This window comes from Rhagoletis pomonella, unplaced genomic scaffold, assembly GCF_013731165.1.
Source record: "Rhagoletis pomonella isolate Grant_MI unplaced genomic scaffold, Rhpom_1.0 Rhpom_scaffold_00008, whole genome shotgun sequence".
NCBI lineage: Eukaryota > Metazoa > Arthropoda > Insecta > Diptera > Tephritidae > Rhagoletis > Rhagoletis pomonella.
The window spans coordinates 28,109,607-28,126,231 of record NW_023458562.1 but is presented as its reverse complement, the minus strand read 5'-3'; the positions used below and the strand labels follow the sequence as shown (position 1 = coordinate 28,126,231).

The 16,625-nt window shown below is 37.2% G+C and overlaps 5 protein-coding genes across 7 annotated transcripts in view; 1 reads left to right on the top strand and 4 right to left on the bottom strand.

Moving 5' to 3' along the window:
- Nucleotides 1-16,625, top strand: part of LOC118744576 (leucine-rich repeat-containing G-protein coupled receptor 6-like) — a 175,025-nt gene that overhangs the window by 71,627 nt on the left and 86,773 nt on the right. The gene's annotated exons all lie outside the window — the stretch shown is intronic.
- Nucleotides 2,789-5,905, bottom strand: LOC118745249. Its single transcript, XM_036478775.1, has 2 exons — nucleotides 5,837-5,905; nucleotides 2,789-3,289 (listed from the first exon to the last, which is right to left on the bottom strand). The coding sequence occupies exons 1-2, from the start codon at nucleotides 5,903-5,905 to the stop codon at nucleotides 2,789-2,791; spliced, it is 570 nt and encodes a 189-aa protein (XP_036334668.1).
- Nucleotides 6,615-7,231, bottom strand: LOC118744579. Its single transcript, XM_036477703.1, has 2 exons — nucleotides 7,175-7,231; nucleotides 6,615-7,115 (listed from the first exon to the last, which is right to left on the bottom strand). Exons 1-2 carry the CDS (start codon nucleotides 7,229-7,231, stop codon nucleotides 6,615-6,617), a joined length of 558 nt encoding a protein of 185 aa, XP_036333596.1.
- LOC118744578 lies at nucleotides 10,178-10,851 on the bottom strand. The gene is made up of 2 exons (XM_036477702.1): nucleotides 10,736-10,851; nucleotides 10,178-10,678 (listed from the first exon to the last, which is right to left on the bottom strand). The coding sequence occupies exons 1-2, from the start codon at nucleotides 10,790-10,792 to the stop codon at nucleotides 10,178-10,180; spliced, it is 558 nt and encodes a 185-aa protein (XP_036333595.1). The 5' UTR covers nucleotides 10,793-10,851.
- LOC118744581 overlaps nucleotides 16,158-16,625 on the bottom strand; it is a 761-nt gene continuing 293 nt past the window's right edge. Inside the window, exon 3 of the mRNA XM_036477705.1 lies at nucleotides 16,158-16,596. Coding sequence (XP_036333598.1) covers nucleotides 16,158-16,596 — 439 coding nt within the window. The remainder of the gene's footprint in view (nucleotides 16,597-16,625) is intronic.

Genomic DNA, 16,625 nt, shown 5'->3' with positions numbered 1-16,625 from the left:
AAATCGATAATAATATCGATAGCGAAATCGATAATAATATCGATAGCGAAATCGATAACAAAATCGATAAAAATATTGATAACAAAATCGACAACTAAATCGAAAACAAAATCGATTACAAAATCTATCAAAACATCGATAACAAAGTCGATTACAAAGTGGATAAGAATATCGATTACAAAATCGACAAAAAAAAAGCAATACAAATATCGATAAAAAAATATCGATTTCAAGTTCCGAAAATATCGATAGCAAAATCAATAACAATATCGGTAAAAATTACGATAGCAACATCGATAAAAATATCGATTACAAATCGACAAAATATCGATTATTATAGCGATAAGTCCCAAGAATCCCGAAATAGTTCCCAGATTGGGTCTAGAGATTGCCTCTATCTATATCCTTTTCTCTACAACTACCTTTATTTTAACCTTTCTTCCTATATCTTCATCTATACTTTTATCGGTATCCTCATCATCATCTTTTTCTTTATATTAATATTTGTTTTTATTTTTAAGTTTATCATATTATTCATATTTTATCTTTGCGCAACTTTGTTTTTGTTTTTATATTTACCGTTGCCTTTGTCCGTTTCTTTATCTATGTACGTACTCACCTTTACTTTCATTCTTGTATTGATCTTTTTCTAAGTGTTATTCTTTAACCTTTTATTAGCAAGTTTTTGTTAAATTAATAAGATCCATTCAAGAAATACTTGTATCCGTCCCAACCATTTCCGTTGCACCATTTCCGTGTGCAATTTCCGCTGAATTTGCTTATTTACTCCCAAACAACCAACCGCCGCTAAGGAAGTTTCACTTCAAAAAGTTTGAGGACTAACTTAAGTATGTTTTTTTCTCACATTATATCAACAGCTAATGTAGCTACATGGGAGCGTGTTCGGCTACCAACTTGTTGGTCACGGGTTCAAAACGGAGTTTATTTTTATTTTAATAACCGACTTCATAACAAGTAATTTTTAAGTAAACAAGTAATTTTTAGCAAAAAAAAACCGACTTCAATTCTCATATAAATATATATATATATATTTCATGATGCAATGATCGGATCTAAACCAGATTAGTATGGGACCAACTCTGGGACACTACTTTTCTGATGCAAAAAGAACTATCGAAATTGGTTTACGTGGTCCAAAGTTACGCGGTAACATACATTAAAAAAAAATAAATAAAATAATAATAATAAAAAATATTCAGACGAACTAATAACCTCCTCCTTTTTTGGAAGTCGGTTAAAAAGAAGAAGGTTATCAATTCGTGGGAATATTTTTTTTTATGTATGTTACCGCATTACTTTGGACCACGTCATCCGATTTCGATAATTCTTTTTTTTTTTTTAAGTAAATGCGGCACTTCCGAGATGGTCCCATACTAATTTGGTTTAGATCCGATCATTGTATCATGAAGAAATATACGGTACTCTTAAATTTGTATATGAGAATTGAAGTCGGTTATGTTTTCTGCTTAAAATTACTTGTTTTTTTTTTATTCTATTTATAGCTTCGTAAAGCGAGAATGCTAAACATTACTTTCGTATGACAACATTGCACATCGCAATAGGTAAAAACTTACACAAATTTTATGATATAATTTTAATTGTGATAATAACCTAAATATAAAAAAAAAATTATAGACAATTAGTAGACAAAGAAAAAAAAACTGGTCAAAATGTTTCTTAACGTAATCAGCTGACCACAAGGGTACACATTTGAAGTTTGCAGAAAAAAAAATATTTCATTGCTAAATATTTTATATGACATCGCCTGAAATATGAAAAGGTACAAATAAGACGATGCTTTGTCAAAAGATGAGCAATGTGCATGTCAATGCTCGCAATTTTTATGCCAACTCTATTCAAAGAATATTTAATACGATTTTCATTGTGGTTGCCGCAGGGGAAGATATTAATCCAGCGACGAGAAAGTTCAGATACAAATAATGTGAAGAAATAGACTCCGCCAACCATAGATTAATGACTTCAACGATCGCTAAACAGCTTTTATTTCAGATTTGTGGGTATTGCGGCCTCTTATTAGAAATTCCAATATTTCGGTACCGAGTATCAAAAGTATTGGAAACTTTTTACTTAATACTTAAAAGTACCGACTCTATACATCACTAATTTAATTAGATATGGAATCGAATGAACGACCGTAACGCGACTGTTTATCAAAAACATACGATTCCGATCTCGCGTTAATGTACATTTGTTTATTGCGGCGCCATGTACACTCTTCGAAAAAGCTAATTTTTAAATTACTAAATTTGCATTAAAAGTTCAGCATAAGCGTGTATAAGGCACCTTCTCATTGGTATCTAATCGATTGGTACTATCAATTTGTGGCTACAGATGCCCGTTGTAATGTTACTAGAGACTTCCCTAATCTTGGTCCTCACGCCAAGACAACTTAGGTTTCTGAAGATCCCTCAGAAACCATTGAATTAATTCTGACTCTTTTCTGCAGAAATCCTTACGCACATTTCGAACCGGTACTATTTTTCAACTGATCAAGTACCCTTTAAAAGCCCATTAATGAGAGATAGATTTGTCGCTGAGAGCGTCAAAAGGTTATGAATTCTTCATATATCTAATTAGTATTTCCACTTCACTTTCATTATAATTTGATAGAAACTTTAATTACATAAATTGCTGCGAACGCACTCGTATATTTCAAAAATATTCGCTTAGAACTCCATGAACTCAATAGCTAAAAATTTTCACAATCCAAATCAATATTCCATCGGAACTCCACTATCTTCGGCGCTTATTCACGATATTCGATACGCATTTTTATTTCACCGCTACCAACATTAACCTCGTCTTTGAAAAATGTTAACACTGCTTTTATTATGCCACGCGGTATTGGATTTGGCCATAAGTCTGTGTTAAGCTCTACATCCTTAAACCAGTATTCACCTTTTGGGAAGGGGCAAAGACCCTCCTTGGGCATAAACGGCAGATTGGTATTTTCCTCCTGAATAAATGACGGCTGCACAAATTCGCCGTAATAGGCTCTAAAACCCTCACAAATAGGGGTGCGCGGCACACCCATAGGCAATCGCTTGAACTGATTATCGCCGGGTGGTGCGTTAAATATCTCTATTTGGTATTTAAAGTGATCGCTAGCCATATCCTCGCCGAATGTCATGGTGCCATTAAGTAGACGTTGTCGCCCAACGAGTTTCACTTCACAATTAAATAGGGTCTCCGTCAAGCCATTGAAACATTCGAAGTCTTCAATTTTCACAGTGTATGGTTGCTTAGCCTTAAATTATTTCTAGTAAATGATAGTTTTGTTCAGAGAATTTTTCAAGATTTACCTTTGATAGGACACTCAGGTAACAAAGGACAATTGCAAACACAGAGTACTTCATGTCGAGAAAAGTGCTTTAGCGACGTTATCGCGAAATTTTACTAATTGATTATTCACCAGATTTTGAGAAATATTGGCAATCATTGGTTTGTTCGCCTGGTATTTATAGGTAAATTTTATAAGTGAGAAACTAAAATCATTGATAGCGCAAAAACATGAAACTCGCATTTCCATTTACGGAGTTATTTTAATTGACTTGCAATTATATATTTATAATACAGCTTGTTATGGTTATCATTCATCACAGCTTTTTTGATTAAATGACAAATTGGAAAAAAATCCCTTGTTTGAAGAATCACGTGTTACATCAATGGCAACTTATCCTCAGGGGCGGACAAAGAATGTTAGAAAAATGATTATTACAGTTGCTCTAATGGCAAGATTCATACTTCCTCCTAATCATAAAAGACCCTTGATTGTGAACTACTGAGAGAGAGGTTTTGATATGATTCCACCTCATCTTCCCAAAAGCTGGGGAATAGGGATCCGACAATGTCCGGTCCGTAAATCTGTATAAATCGAGAGCTGGCGCTTGGCCAGCTGCAGAAGCTCCCTTGACCGCCTGCGATTAACAACCGGCAGCAGGCACCCAGCAACTTTGCATGTCGAGGTTTTCCCCCGGCACGGGCTGTGTCGAATGTGAGTTCATCATTCCAGGAGCAGGCCGCCCTCCCTGTTCAAGGTGATGACCTTGAGAATGACTTGCGAGCTTGGTTTTAAAGTACTCCGAGGCTGTTAAGAGCCTCGATTACCGCTTGGCTATCAGAGTAGACATTTACCCTTCAAATCACGAAAACTTTGGTGCGTAGTCAGTCGGTTGCCTCTTTTATTGCGGGGATCGCTTTGGCGATTACATTGCCAAATAAGAAAAATATCTCTGCCTGAAAGACGCTCCAGAGAAGCGGCAGTCAGAGAACATAAAATATGTATGGAGTTCGCGACATCGGACACCTCCTCCAACTCTCCCGTTCAGCTTCGATCAGTTCGTGAAGATGTTTATTGGAGATCTGCTTCAAAGGTTGCAGATTCTCTCGTTCGTACTTGTGGGGTTGAGCGTGGAGTAGGATTCGGTTGGGTCCAGCAGCAGTCGAAGTTTTTGCGAATTGTCGACTGCCCGTACGCTGGGTTGAGAGAAGCTCAATCGCTCTCGAGGAATCCCGTTTCTTACATGCAGTTCAATAAGTATCTCAAAAGTGAGACTGATTGGTCTGAAGCCCCACGGAGATAACTATGTGGTTTTTTTCTGCTTTGGGGGATGTACACTCTTCCTATGCAGCTCGACAAGATGGGAGTGAGCTAACGATAAGGCATCTCTACAGCGTTTTCCAGCTGCGCAGGAATGGTGTCATCCGGTCCAAGTGCCTTGAAAAGCTTGAACGAGTCAATTTCCATGAGAAGCCGGCGCTTCTCTAGTAGTTCATTGGAAGGTGTAGGGTAGTCGACCTCACCATAACTCGTAGGCTCATTCGTGGTAGAATTGGATGGGAAATGAGTGTCAGGGAGTAGCTTAAGCGATTCCTCTCCGCTCATCGTCCAATTGCGCTCTTTATCTCGCAAGTATCCCAAGGATACGGGACTCCACGCGCGGATTCACCTAAATCGAGATGATTCATGACAACCCCCTACGGTTTCGTAGAAATATCTGCATTACTCACTTTTGGCTTTTCTTATCTCGGACTTATAGATACCCAGTCCGACCTTGTAGTGTTCCCAGTCAAAGTGTTGTCTACTCTTTCTGGCTTTATTGAAAAGGCGCCTGCTCGGCGCCCTGAGTTTCGAGATTTCCATCGTCCACCAGTAAGGTCGGACTTTGCTCAGGGTCTACTCAGCGGCCATTAGTTTTCGATGGCGCTGTTTTCACCAAATCATCAATCGAGCTTTCGATGCTTAAGCTCTCCTTGGAGTTCTCTGGCAGTAGTTCCTGCACTCCTCACTTAGAATATAATAAAAAAGTTACTCACCGCTCGCGTTGATATCTGAGCAATCCTAGACCTAGCGCTACGAATTTGCAACCGATCCAATAATAGCATCGAGATTCCATCGTTTCGCTTCTGCTATGGTTTCACGCAGCTGTAGTGGAGGCGGTTCCACTTCGTCGTCATCCGTCGTATATGCGGATATGATGCAGAGCTTTCTGGCGCCGCCCACTGGTCTAACTGTCACAATGTTTTCGTTGCGGAAATAAGTTGCTTTCAATTCGTTTCAGGTTAAATTTAGGCGATATCGTTACTTCGCAGCCATGGCTCCTGGATCAGAACTACGTCAGGTACACCTTGCTCAAAGAGGGTAAGGAGATTAGTGGATGTCGCCTTAGAGTGTTGGAGGTTTATTTGCTGGATCTTAATGCTCCAAAGTCTTCTCCAGCCATGCCAATTCGACGTCCTCGCTTACTGACGGAGTGCAGTTTGTGTTCAGGCGCGCACGCAGTATCAGTCAAACCTTACAACCTTCGAGTGGCAGCTGCGGGTTGCAGTAGGAGAAGAGAAGGCTGTTGCCACATGCCTCCATTTATCCGTGGATATGGCGCCATCTCTGCTACGATATAAGAACCCATAGTAATTTATTCTGCCTACATTGCGATATTCGGACGCTTAAATATTAAATAGTTACCTAATTCTATCATTTTTCATCATTGACATTGAGACACATTGTGCGTATCCATTCGGGACTCACCATTCCCTTCATCCACTTTGTAACCTGCGCAGTCCCAGGAAGCTCGGCACAGTCGAGCTCGATTAGTCCCTCATACCACCAGTTAACGTGAAATACAATGATTCTTTCCTAACCAAGCCGATCTAGGCACACTACCCTTTCCAGGATAAATATGCGGTGTGCATTTAAATCATCCAGTTGAGGTATCTTCAACTCCTTTGGTATTTCCACGCACATACATATAATAATAATAATAATCTTATATTAGCCTAAGATAGGTAATATGCGTTTATACTGAAGACCATACGTAGGTGCTCGTTTTTATGCTCGCTAGAGATTTCTCTACTCTTGGCTAATACCAAGACAACCTATCTTTTCGAAGATATTTCCCTCAGAAACTATTTCTAACTTACCTGCAATTTCCAACCCATACCATCGTTCAAATTCCAAAAATCTTTAATTATTATCTGCAAATATACTACAATTTTTATTTCAAATATTCACTTTACATTCATGGCTTATAATTTTCATAATCAATCATTTCCATATCTAATATCTCCTGCGCTCATTTACGATCTTCTACGAGCATACGTATTACATAGCCGCCAATATTTACTCCGTCTTTGAAAAATGTTATTACTGTTTTAATAACGCCACGCGGTATTTGATTTGGCCAAGAATCGGTGTCGTACTCTATATTTTTTATGAAGTATTCACCTTTCGGTATAGGACAAAGACCCTCCTCAGGCACAAAAGGGAAATTGGTGTGTTTCCCCTGAATAACCGACGGCTGCACCTGTTTGGTGTACAAATACCGAAGACCCTCACAAACGCCGGTGCGCGGTACACCCATAGGCAACAGCCTGAACTGATCATCGCCCAGTGGGGAGGTGAACACCTCTACTTGAAATGTATAGTGTTCGCTGGTCATGTCCTCGTCGACTGACATGGTGCCATTAAGTAGACGCTGTCGTCCAACGAGTTTCAATTCACAATGATAGATGCTATCCACGTCACCATTAAAACATTGAACAGCTTCATTTTTCACAGTATACGCTTGCTCAGCCTAAAATTATTTCTAGTAAAATATATGTAGTTTCATTCAGAGAACTCATCAAGTTTTACCTTTGATAATCCACTCAGCGCACAAAGGACGACAATTGCGTACGCAGAGTACTTCATGCCGAGAGAAGTGTGTTAGCGATGGTATCGGGAATTTTTATAAAAATTATTTTCACCAAATTTTTTGAAATAATGGCAATCGTTGTTTTGTTCGGCTGGTATTTATAAGTTGATGTCTATTGTAAGCGACCAACTAAAATCATAGATAGTGCAAAAACATGAAAATTGCGTTTACATTTGCGAAATTATTTTAATTGAATTGCAAATATATATTTAGAATACATGGTATTTTGACTATCATTCATCTCAGCTTTTTGTTTGAACAACCGCGTGCCAAAACATTTGCAACACGACCGCAGAGGAGTGCACGAAGAAAGTTGGAAAAATTATTATTGCATTTAAATAATGCTGTAGATAACAACGAAAATCAACTAGGACGCAAAAAAAAACCTCAAAATATGGACTTATGGGCAAAACCCATGTTACGGGTTCTCATAGTCTTTTCCCCATTTAAAATTTCTTAACCGACCTTCCATTTTGAGGATACCCTATTCTGGGTGACTAGATCATTGATATTTCCCATGAAATTTTACTATATACGAAAGCGATACTCTCCTCTCTCAATAAATGAATTATTTACACAAAGACATAAAGTCAGCTGATGAATTTAGTTCTGTTGCTGAACAGTTTTAGATCTCGACACTTAACAATCTCCTGCCTTTCGTGACTCGGCGCAAAAATTTAAAATATTGGTTCCGTACGTCATGCGAACTGCGACCCTCGTGGGGATGGGCGGGAATGGAGGGTAAAACCGTTGATATTAAACCTTATTAAACCTTTAATTTCGCTCAGACATATATTTTAACAATTTTTTCAACTTTTTTGAAAACTGCTTAGGCTGGGACATAAAAACTTTAGTAGGCCATAAAATTAAAATACGAGCTAACTTTTGCAAATCCATCGAGTTTTTTATTACTGGGTATGTATACTTTCAGAAAATAATACCAAAGTCCGGGCTGGTTTGGATTGTCATGAAATTATCGCACAGTGTAATAATTGAAATGGGTCAATCTTTGTCTGGCCAAAGCTGGACAGTATCATAGAATATGCTCTGAAGTTTCATCACCTTCAAGGCAGATTCGGCATTCCAACTCTGGGATCATACCTACCTAAATATTCGGTGCAAGTGGAATCGCAATCGCTGTGATCAGTCAGGTACGCAGAAAATAGCCTGATGTTCTATTTTCTAAAATAATATCCTTTATGCTGAAGGGAAGCCGAAGAGCCTGACCTACCTATAGCCCCCCACCGCCCATAGTACTTAAGTACTGCGTTCAGAGGGTATCCACTCAATAAGTATGGCTCTCGAAGAGAACCAACTAAGATCACAAAATAGCTCTGGTCCCGAAACGGCAGTTATTGATCCTTCTCGTTCCATCTCGTCGCCGACGTCATTGCCTTCGATTCCACACTAGCACACAGTGTAACCGTGTTTTTCCTGGATAAAAATGTGGAGAGCAGCCCATTCTAGATGCCCCTGAGATAGTGATGGCGAAATATGTTATAATCGATTAATAGGTTAATTGAGAAATCGAAAGGAAATTAAGCGTAGGAAATTAATCGATTAATCGGTCATTTTGAATTAAATTGAAAACTTATAAAAACCATAGGCGGCTGCTGTGGTATAGTGGTAGGCAGTGCGCGCTTCCTGTGTCTGTTATATATATATATATGTGACCTGGTCTACGGAAAGGGGGCTTAGGTGTCAAAAAATCGATTTTCACTTTTTGGTTGATTCGGATGGAAGATGAGATGCTTTTTCACGTGGTGAAAAGCAGAAAATCCTAACTTGCTTAGAAGTGTACTAAAAATGTAGAGAAAGAAGAGTAAAAATACGACAAAATATATATATAATATATATAATAATATTCCGACCAACAACAACACTTACTGGACCAACAACAACACTTACTGGACGTCCGGCGCGGAGAACAATTAACGAGATAATGAGAAACTGACGAAACGAGTTCCTTACTTTTAACAGCTTTTTCACAGAAAACCAGTTTTCGCACGTAAGCTCCCTTTTCGTAGACCAGGTCACATATATAGATAATTTCAAACAAAATCATGGCCGACGAGTTGAGAGAAAGGTTTTACCATGAGTAAACCTTTAATTATTGAATCATGCTTCAGAAGGCCTTTTGGAGAAAATCTTTTAAAGCCGTTTTTAATTCATAAAATCATACTTTTTAAGGAAACCCTGTCGGAAACAACAACAACCAAAAAGGAAACTTTTTAAGGAATTTATTTAAGGTGTAGGTTATATCAAATATGTTTTATTGTACTTTTTGGGAAAAAGATTTTTTTTTTTTTATACATCCAAATCATCATCAATCATCCAGCGCTACGGATTGTTCCACAAAGCTGCATTCAGAATAATGCAAAGCCAGAACCAATGCAACTGTACTTATAAGGAATAAAGTTATTGGCACCATATTCACTTCTATCTTCGTGGATGATAAGAATCAAAGGGTTTGCTGGGAAGTGTCCTGGTCGACGGGTTCCGACTTATGGCAGCCCAAGGTTAGAGCGCCATGTTTTAATTACGAAATTTTGATATATGTATACGTTATCGCTTGAGTAAAGTAATAGAATTTTGATGGTTTATTTTATTTAATTTCTAAAAGTAAGCCGTTAATCGAAAGAAAGGAAAATTTCGATACAATCAAATCGTTAACCGAAAGTAAATAACAGATTATAATCGGTTATACGATTATTTGTGCCATCACTACCCGGACAGCGTCCGGATTCCTCATACCTCCAATTAGCAATGCCACTTCATTTTCAATACAATTTCATAAAAATGTTAATAGATACAAATGTTTTTGCTGCGCACATACTCATATTAATATTATGTTTATTTAAAATATTTACTTTACACCAAATAGCTAATAATTTTCAAAATCGAAGTTAATGTTCTTTCCGAACTCTAGTATCTCGTGTGCTTCATTCACGATCTTCGACACGCACAGTTACTGAACCGCCTCCAACATCTACCTCATCTTTGAAAAACGTTAACACTGCTTTTACAAGACCACGCGGTAATTGATTTGGCCAAGCGCCTGTGTTAAGCAGCAAATTCTTTAACCAGTATTCACCTTTTGGGAAGGGGCAAAGACCTTCCTCTGGCATATAAGGCAGATCGGTATTTTCCCCGTGAATAAACGACGGCTGCAGAATATCGCCGTAATAGGCTCTAAAACCCTCACAAATAGGGGTGCGCGGCACACCCATAGGCAATCGCTTGAACTGATTAACGCCGAGTGGTGCGTTAAATATCTCTATTTGGTATTTAAAGTGATCGCTAGCCATATCCTCGCCGAATGTCATTGTGCCATTGAGTAGGCGTTTTCGCCCAACGATTTTCAAATCACAACGAAAGATGGTCTCCTTGAAGCCATTGAAACATTCGGCGTCTTCCATTTTCACAGTATATAGTTGCTCAGCCTAGAATTGTTTTTTTAGTAAATCATAGTTTTGTTCACAAAATTCTTTAAGATTTACCTTTGTTAGGACACTCAGGTAACAAAGGACGACAATTGCGAACGCAGAGTACTTCATGCCGGGGAAAGTGCTTTAGCGACGTTACTGGAAAATTTTATTAATTGATAATTCACCAGATTTTGAGACACAATGGCAATCATTGGCTTGTTGGCCTGGTATTTATAGGTAAATTTTATAAGTGAAAAACTAAAATCATTGATAGCGCAAAAACATGAAAATCGCGTTACCATTTACGGAGTTATTTTAATTGACTTGCAAATATATATTTATGATACAACTTGTTTTGACTATCATTCATCTGTGCTTTTTTGATTAAAAGACAAATTGGAAAAAATTCGCTTGTTTGAAGAATCGCGTGCTAGACCAACCTCAGCGGCGGACGAAAAAAGTTGGCAAAATTATTATTAAAGTCAGTAACCATTACGAGGTTAGAAAAACTTTAATGAGCTTACATTTCAAGCGAAATTTTCGCATAGGATGTATTTGGTTCCTCTTCTAGTCATATTTCTTCTTAATAATAAAAGCCTCTCGATTCTGATATTAAGTGGCACGGCGTGGGTTCCTAAAGGACCATAGGAGATTTAAAATTTCCTAATAGAAGTATTTATGTGAAGGTGTGTATGTGTAGATGTGCAAGAACATGTCCGTTCCTGCAAAAAATGCGACTAATCTGGATGACTCCGGGGGCAATCGCAAAGGAACAATCGACTTATACTAATTTTAATCTCTTTATATGGAATAAACTGTTCGCTTTTGTTCGAACATGTCCTATGAAGTGGCTAGTCACCTTTAAAAAAATAAAAATTAAAATTAAAATTTGCGATTCGAACCGGGTTTCTCAGTTTTGTTAAACGAATACTCTCTCTATGTGCCAACATGAAATTTCATTGACTAAGTGCGTATATATCATTAAATCGTTAATATTTAGTACCCGTTAGCGCTGAGTCTGGGACTAATTGATCTCCAATTATACCCGTAAGGGATGAGTCGAGACTAATTGATCTCCAACAGTACCCGTATGAGACTAGTTGCGACTAATTAATGCACAATTGTAACCGATTGATATTAATCTCGGAATACTCTCATTAGAGATTAGTCGCACAATTTTTTGCAGGGTTTAACTAACCACAAGAATGCTACATAAAAAGTACTAAGCTATTACGTGAAGGCATTCGGACGAAGTTTTTAGCCCTCCATCGACTTAAGATTGCTAAATGCAAAGACATCTACATATGTTGATGACTTGAAGTCTTCTGATGAAATTGACAGTGTCATGCAAGAAATCATTCTTATACAGTTGAAACCCAAGTTTGGTGCAAATCGTATCCCAATCTTGTGAAGGCACGAATATTTTACTTTATCCCCATCACCACAAACTTATTGTACAAATTTTCAATAGAAGTTCGCTGTATTGTACCAATCCACAGTGGTTGCATTTATATGAGGAGAGCGGCCAAAAGTACTTTTAATGGACATGTCGGGATACAATTTTTACCCTAAGGTCTGTTAAGAGTAAAAACTGTAATATCTTAAAGTGGGCCGGGTTGGACACGCCCACATACAGTCATGTGAAAAATAATAGGGACACGACATTGTGACCAGTTTCGGCTATTTTTGTTTTTTTTTTTGTTTGTTTAATGTTTATTTTTTTTTATAAAAATACAACTCGCTATCTAACAAAACCACATAACTCCAAATTTCAAACATTTTAAAAAAGTATAAAAATTCAACAGAATTATAAAACAACACAAACCTTTTTAATAAGAACTTTTAGATAAAATCTAGGTGTGCAGTTTTATAGCCCATTAAATTCTAGCTTAAGAAATTGCAAGTTTGAAGTGGCTAAAAATTTTCGTTGATTGTTGATATTTTTTTTTTTGGCGGATGGTGTTACTATTTGTTTCCATAAAAAAAAAATTGTCAAACATACTTTAAATGGAAGAAATTGCGTGACGTCAGAAAAAAAAATTATCAAAAAACAGAGCGATTTCTAAGCCACTTAAAACTTGCACTTTCTTGAGCTGGAATTCAGTGCGCTAAAAACTGCGTACATAACTTTGTTCTAAAATTTCTTATTTAAAAAGTTTGGTGTTGCTTTAAAATTTTGTTGAATTCTTAAATTTTTTTTTTCAATAAACATTAAACAAACAAAAAAAAACAAAAATAGCCGAAACTGGTCACAATGTCGTGTCCCTATTATTTTTCACATGACTATATGTGGGCGTGTCCAACCCCGCCCACTTTTACATATTAGAGTTTTTACTCTTAACAGACCTTGGGTAAAAATTTTACCCCGATATGTTCGCCGACGATTAGTCTTTTTGAAGACTCAACAAAGTTTATTTTCGGGCGCCACGATTCGCATTGGTGGAAACTGTTGGTTGTCATTTTAATTAAATGATTTCTTTCTTTTCGAGCCAATTATAATGATTTTTCAAAACTGCTGATTTTTGGCGTTTGAATCTTTGCCAAAAGAATGCAAATTTTTTACAAACGTAATTAATACATGTTTGCAACTCATACCGATCTGGCTCAAAACCCTCATATTCAATATCTTTCGCTATTGCACCCAGCAAATTTTACACTGAATACTTTTATAATCTTAAAATATAAACAAACAATATGTAAATAAAAATATTGAGGGCCGATAGGGGAAACACACTTAAAACATTGCCTAAATACTTGAAAGACGAACCAAGAAACACACAAAATCCTACTAAATGAAAAATTGATGACATGTTTGTTGCTTTTTTAAGAAACAACCGTTAGAATGAAAACAAAAAATATATGACAACATGAAGTTTGGACAAAAAACTGATTGCAAAGCCTATTTTTATTCAAATATTTGTACATAAGTTATTTTCAAAGGTACAAAAGGGCCTATAACAAACGATCTACAAAGGACAAAAAGCTTTGAGAAAGTAGAGAAAAATGTCAGCATGGAAATCCAACGCAGAATCACTCTTGCCAACAAGTTCTACTTTGGACTGAGTAGGCAATTCAGAAGTAAAGTCCTCTCTCGAAGTACGAAAACCACAGACGATGGAACGATGAGCTGTATGAGCTTTACAGCGACATGGACATAATGCAGCTAATTAAAATACAGCGGTTCCGCTGGCTTTGCCATGCCGTTCGAATAGACACCGACGCTCCAGCTCTGAAAGTATTCAACTCGGAACGCGCTGGTGGTAGCAGAAGAAGAGGGAGGCCCCCACTGAGATGGAATGGCCAGGTAGAGAAGGACTTGGCTTCACTTGGCATTTCCAATTGGCGTCCATTGGCACTGAAGAGAAACGGCTGGCGTGCTTTGTTGAACTCGGCCAAAATCGCTTAGGGGCGGCTACAGCGCCAAATAGTAAGAAAAGAACAACGAAATAACTAAGATTTTCTCTTAGCGTTGAATTTCATTGATCTAACGCACTTCTGCCACATATGCCACAGAAGGCCTCTCCTGAACTTCTTCTATTTAACTAAAAGTCCGGTAACATGTCGGAGGTGAAGGTCTCTCCAATATTCCTTTTTTTTCACCAGGTTGTGTATCTTCAACTGCTTTGGCATTTTCTCCATATTTTAGAGTTAATAGACTAACTTTCCTTCAAGCCCAGAAAAGAGATTAGATTTCAGCTCAAGTGTGAACCAGATATGTACCATCTGGTCTATGCTTTAAGTAGGTGCGTATTAGGAAGGTTAATCCCACGATTCCGGCCTTTTTAGTGGAAGTAATAATAGAAACGCTTTATGTTGATCAGTTATGACTATATCGTATGTCTTCTGTTTATTTAATATTTAACTTTTTTTCATAAATGTGTAGCTCAATATACATACATACATACATATAATACCTTGCGGCAGGCAACTTTGCACACAAAAATAACACAGGCCGACAGCATCTCAGACCCAGAAACCGGACTATATATTTTCAAAGGATTTTGATGCGATGAATCTGAATCTGGCCTCAGAATTGCTCTATCAGCTCTGGTTTTCGAGATATCCTAACCTAAAAATGCAAAAAACACCTTTTTTGCCCATATTTGAGGTTATGTAGCCTAGCAGATGTTTTCTTTCACCAAAATTATAGGCTGGCATGTCTAAGTACAAGTTTCAAATGGCGTTTTGTTTGCTGAAATATCAGTTTTTTCGCTGAGATATCGCATTTTGAAATTTTCATGTTTCTAAATTTTCCTACACCTGAAAATCGATTGAGATAACATAGACATGATATAGTCGATTACTAATTTTCTCGAATTGAGTCTTATTTTTCTTAAAATTTTGACTCACACCATAAATGTGCTAACTCACCTAACCGCTACACTATCTAACCCACTGGTACCGAGTCACACACAGCCCTAACCCCTAGAAACCACACCTACCATACCGCAAGCAGGCTACCCCACTTAGTGCCAAAAAACTAAGGGCCAAGGGGTTTTTTAAATAACTTTAAAATTTGAAAGATAAGAGTCATCAAAAAAATGATTTAAAAATTTCTGTGCAATATTCCTAAAAAAAAACAGTATGGGTATCAAATGAAAGAGAAGATTCTGTAGAGTTTAAACACACTACATTTGTTGGTGCGTTATGGACGGGTAGGTATTGAAAATATCCTTTTATAATTTTATCCTTGAATATCATTGAAATTTTGCAATTATTATTTTTTTTTTAATTGTATGTTAAGGACTAACTTTATTAGCTTAAAAAAATGTAATTAATTAAAGGTGCATTTTCAGTTCCTATTCGTCCTTGTGAACCCAAAAAAAAAATTATTTGATTTGGTAGATACCCACATTTTTGTTTTACATTGCACTGATTTTTTTAAATTTATTTTGGAATTAATCATATCTTTGAAACTATAAAGTCATTTTGAAAAAATCATTACGTCAGAGAAATGCCAATTTATGTATATGCAGTTAAGTGTGTGTGATATGAGGTAAACTTTAATAAAAATAAATTAAATTTTGAATAAAAAAAACAATATATACACAACTGGTCGAATCAAGGCGCCATTTTATCTCTGCCACTAGTACTATGAACTTCTGTCAGCCAGAAAATAAATTTTTGGGGCTTCCCTATTCTTAATACTCTGGTTAATGAGATCATGTCAAGGCATCTTAGCCTTTCGCAAATAATTCTGTTAGCAACTATTCAACCGATTCTGGCCATTTTTCGCAAAACCAGTTACCTAAGTTTCGAACTGTCGGTATATTTTCAGTGATCTATTGACGCAAATTCGTCTGTGCGAGCGTCAAAAAGTTCTGAATTCTTCATATCTTAATTTCTACTTAATTTTCATTCCTAAAAAATTTGACTTATTTGTTGCATGCATATTACAATTTTAATTTAATTTGAAATATCACTTAACATTCAATAGCTAACAATATTCACAATCAATGTCAAAGATACCTTCGAACTCCACTAGCTTCGGCGCTTATTCACGATCTACGACACGCATATACAAAGCACCCCTTCCAACGTCTACCCCGTCCTTGAAAATGGTTAACACTGCTTTTAAAAGGCCACGCGGTATTTGATTTGGCCAAGAATCCGTATCGAGCTTCATATTCTTTATGAAGTATTTACCTTTCGGTATGGGACAAAGACCTTCCTCAGGAATAAATGGGAAATTGGTATTTTCCCCCTCGATTAACGACGGCTGTACCACTTTGGTGTACAAATCTCTCATACCCTCGCAAACGCCGAGGCGCGGTACACCCATTGGCAACAGCTTGTACTGGCCATCGCCCAGTGGTGAGGAGAATAGATCTACTTGAAATGTATAGTGATCGCTGGCTATGTCATCGTTAAATGAAAAGGTGCCATTAAGTAGACGTTGTCGCCCAACGAGTTTAAAATCACATTCATAGAGGGTCTCCCTCAAGCCCTTTAAACATTCGGA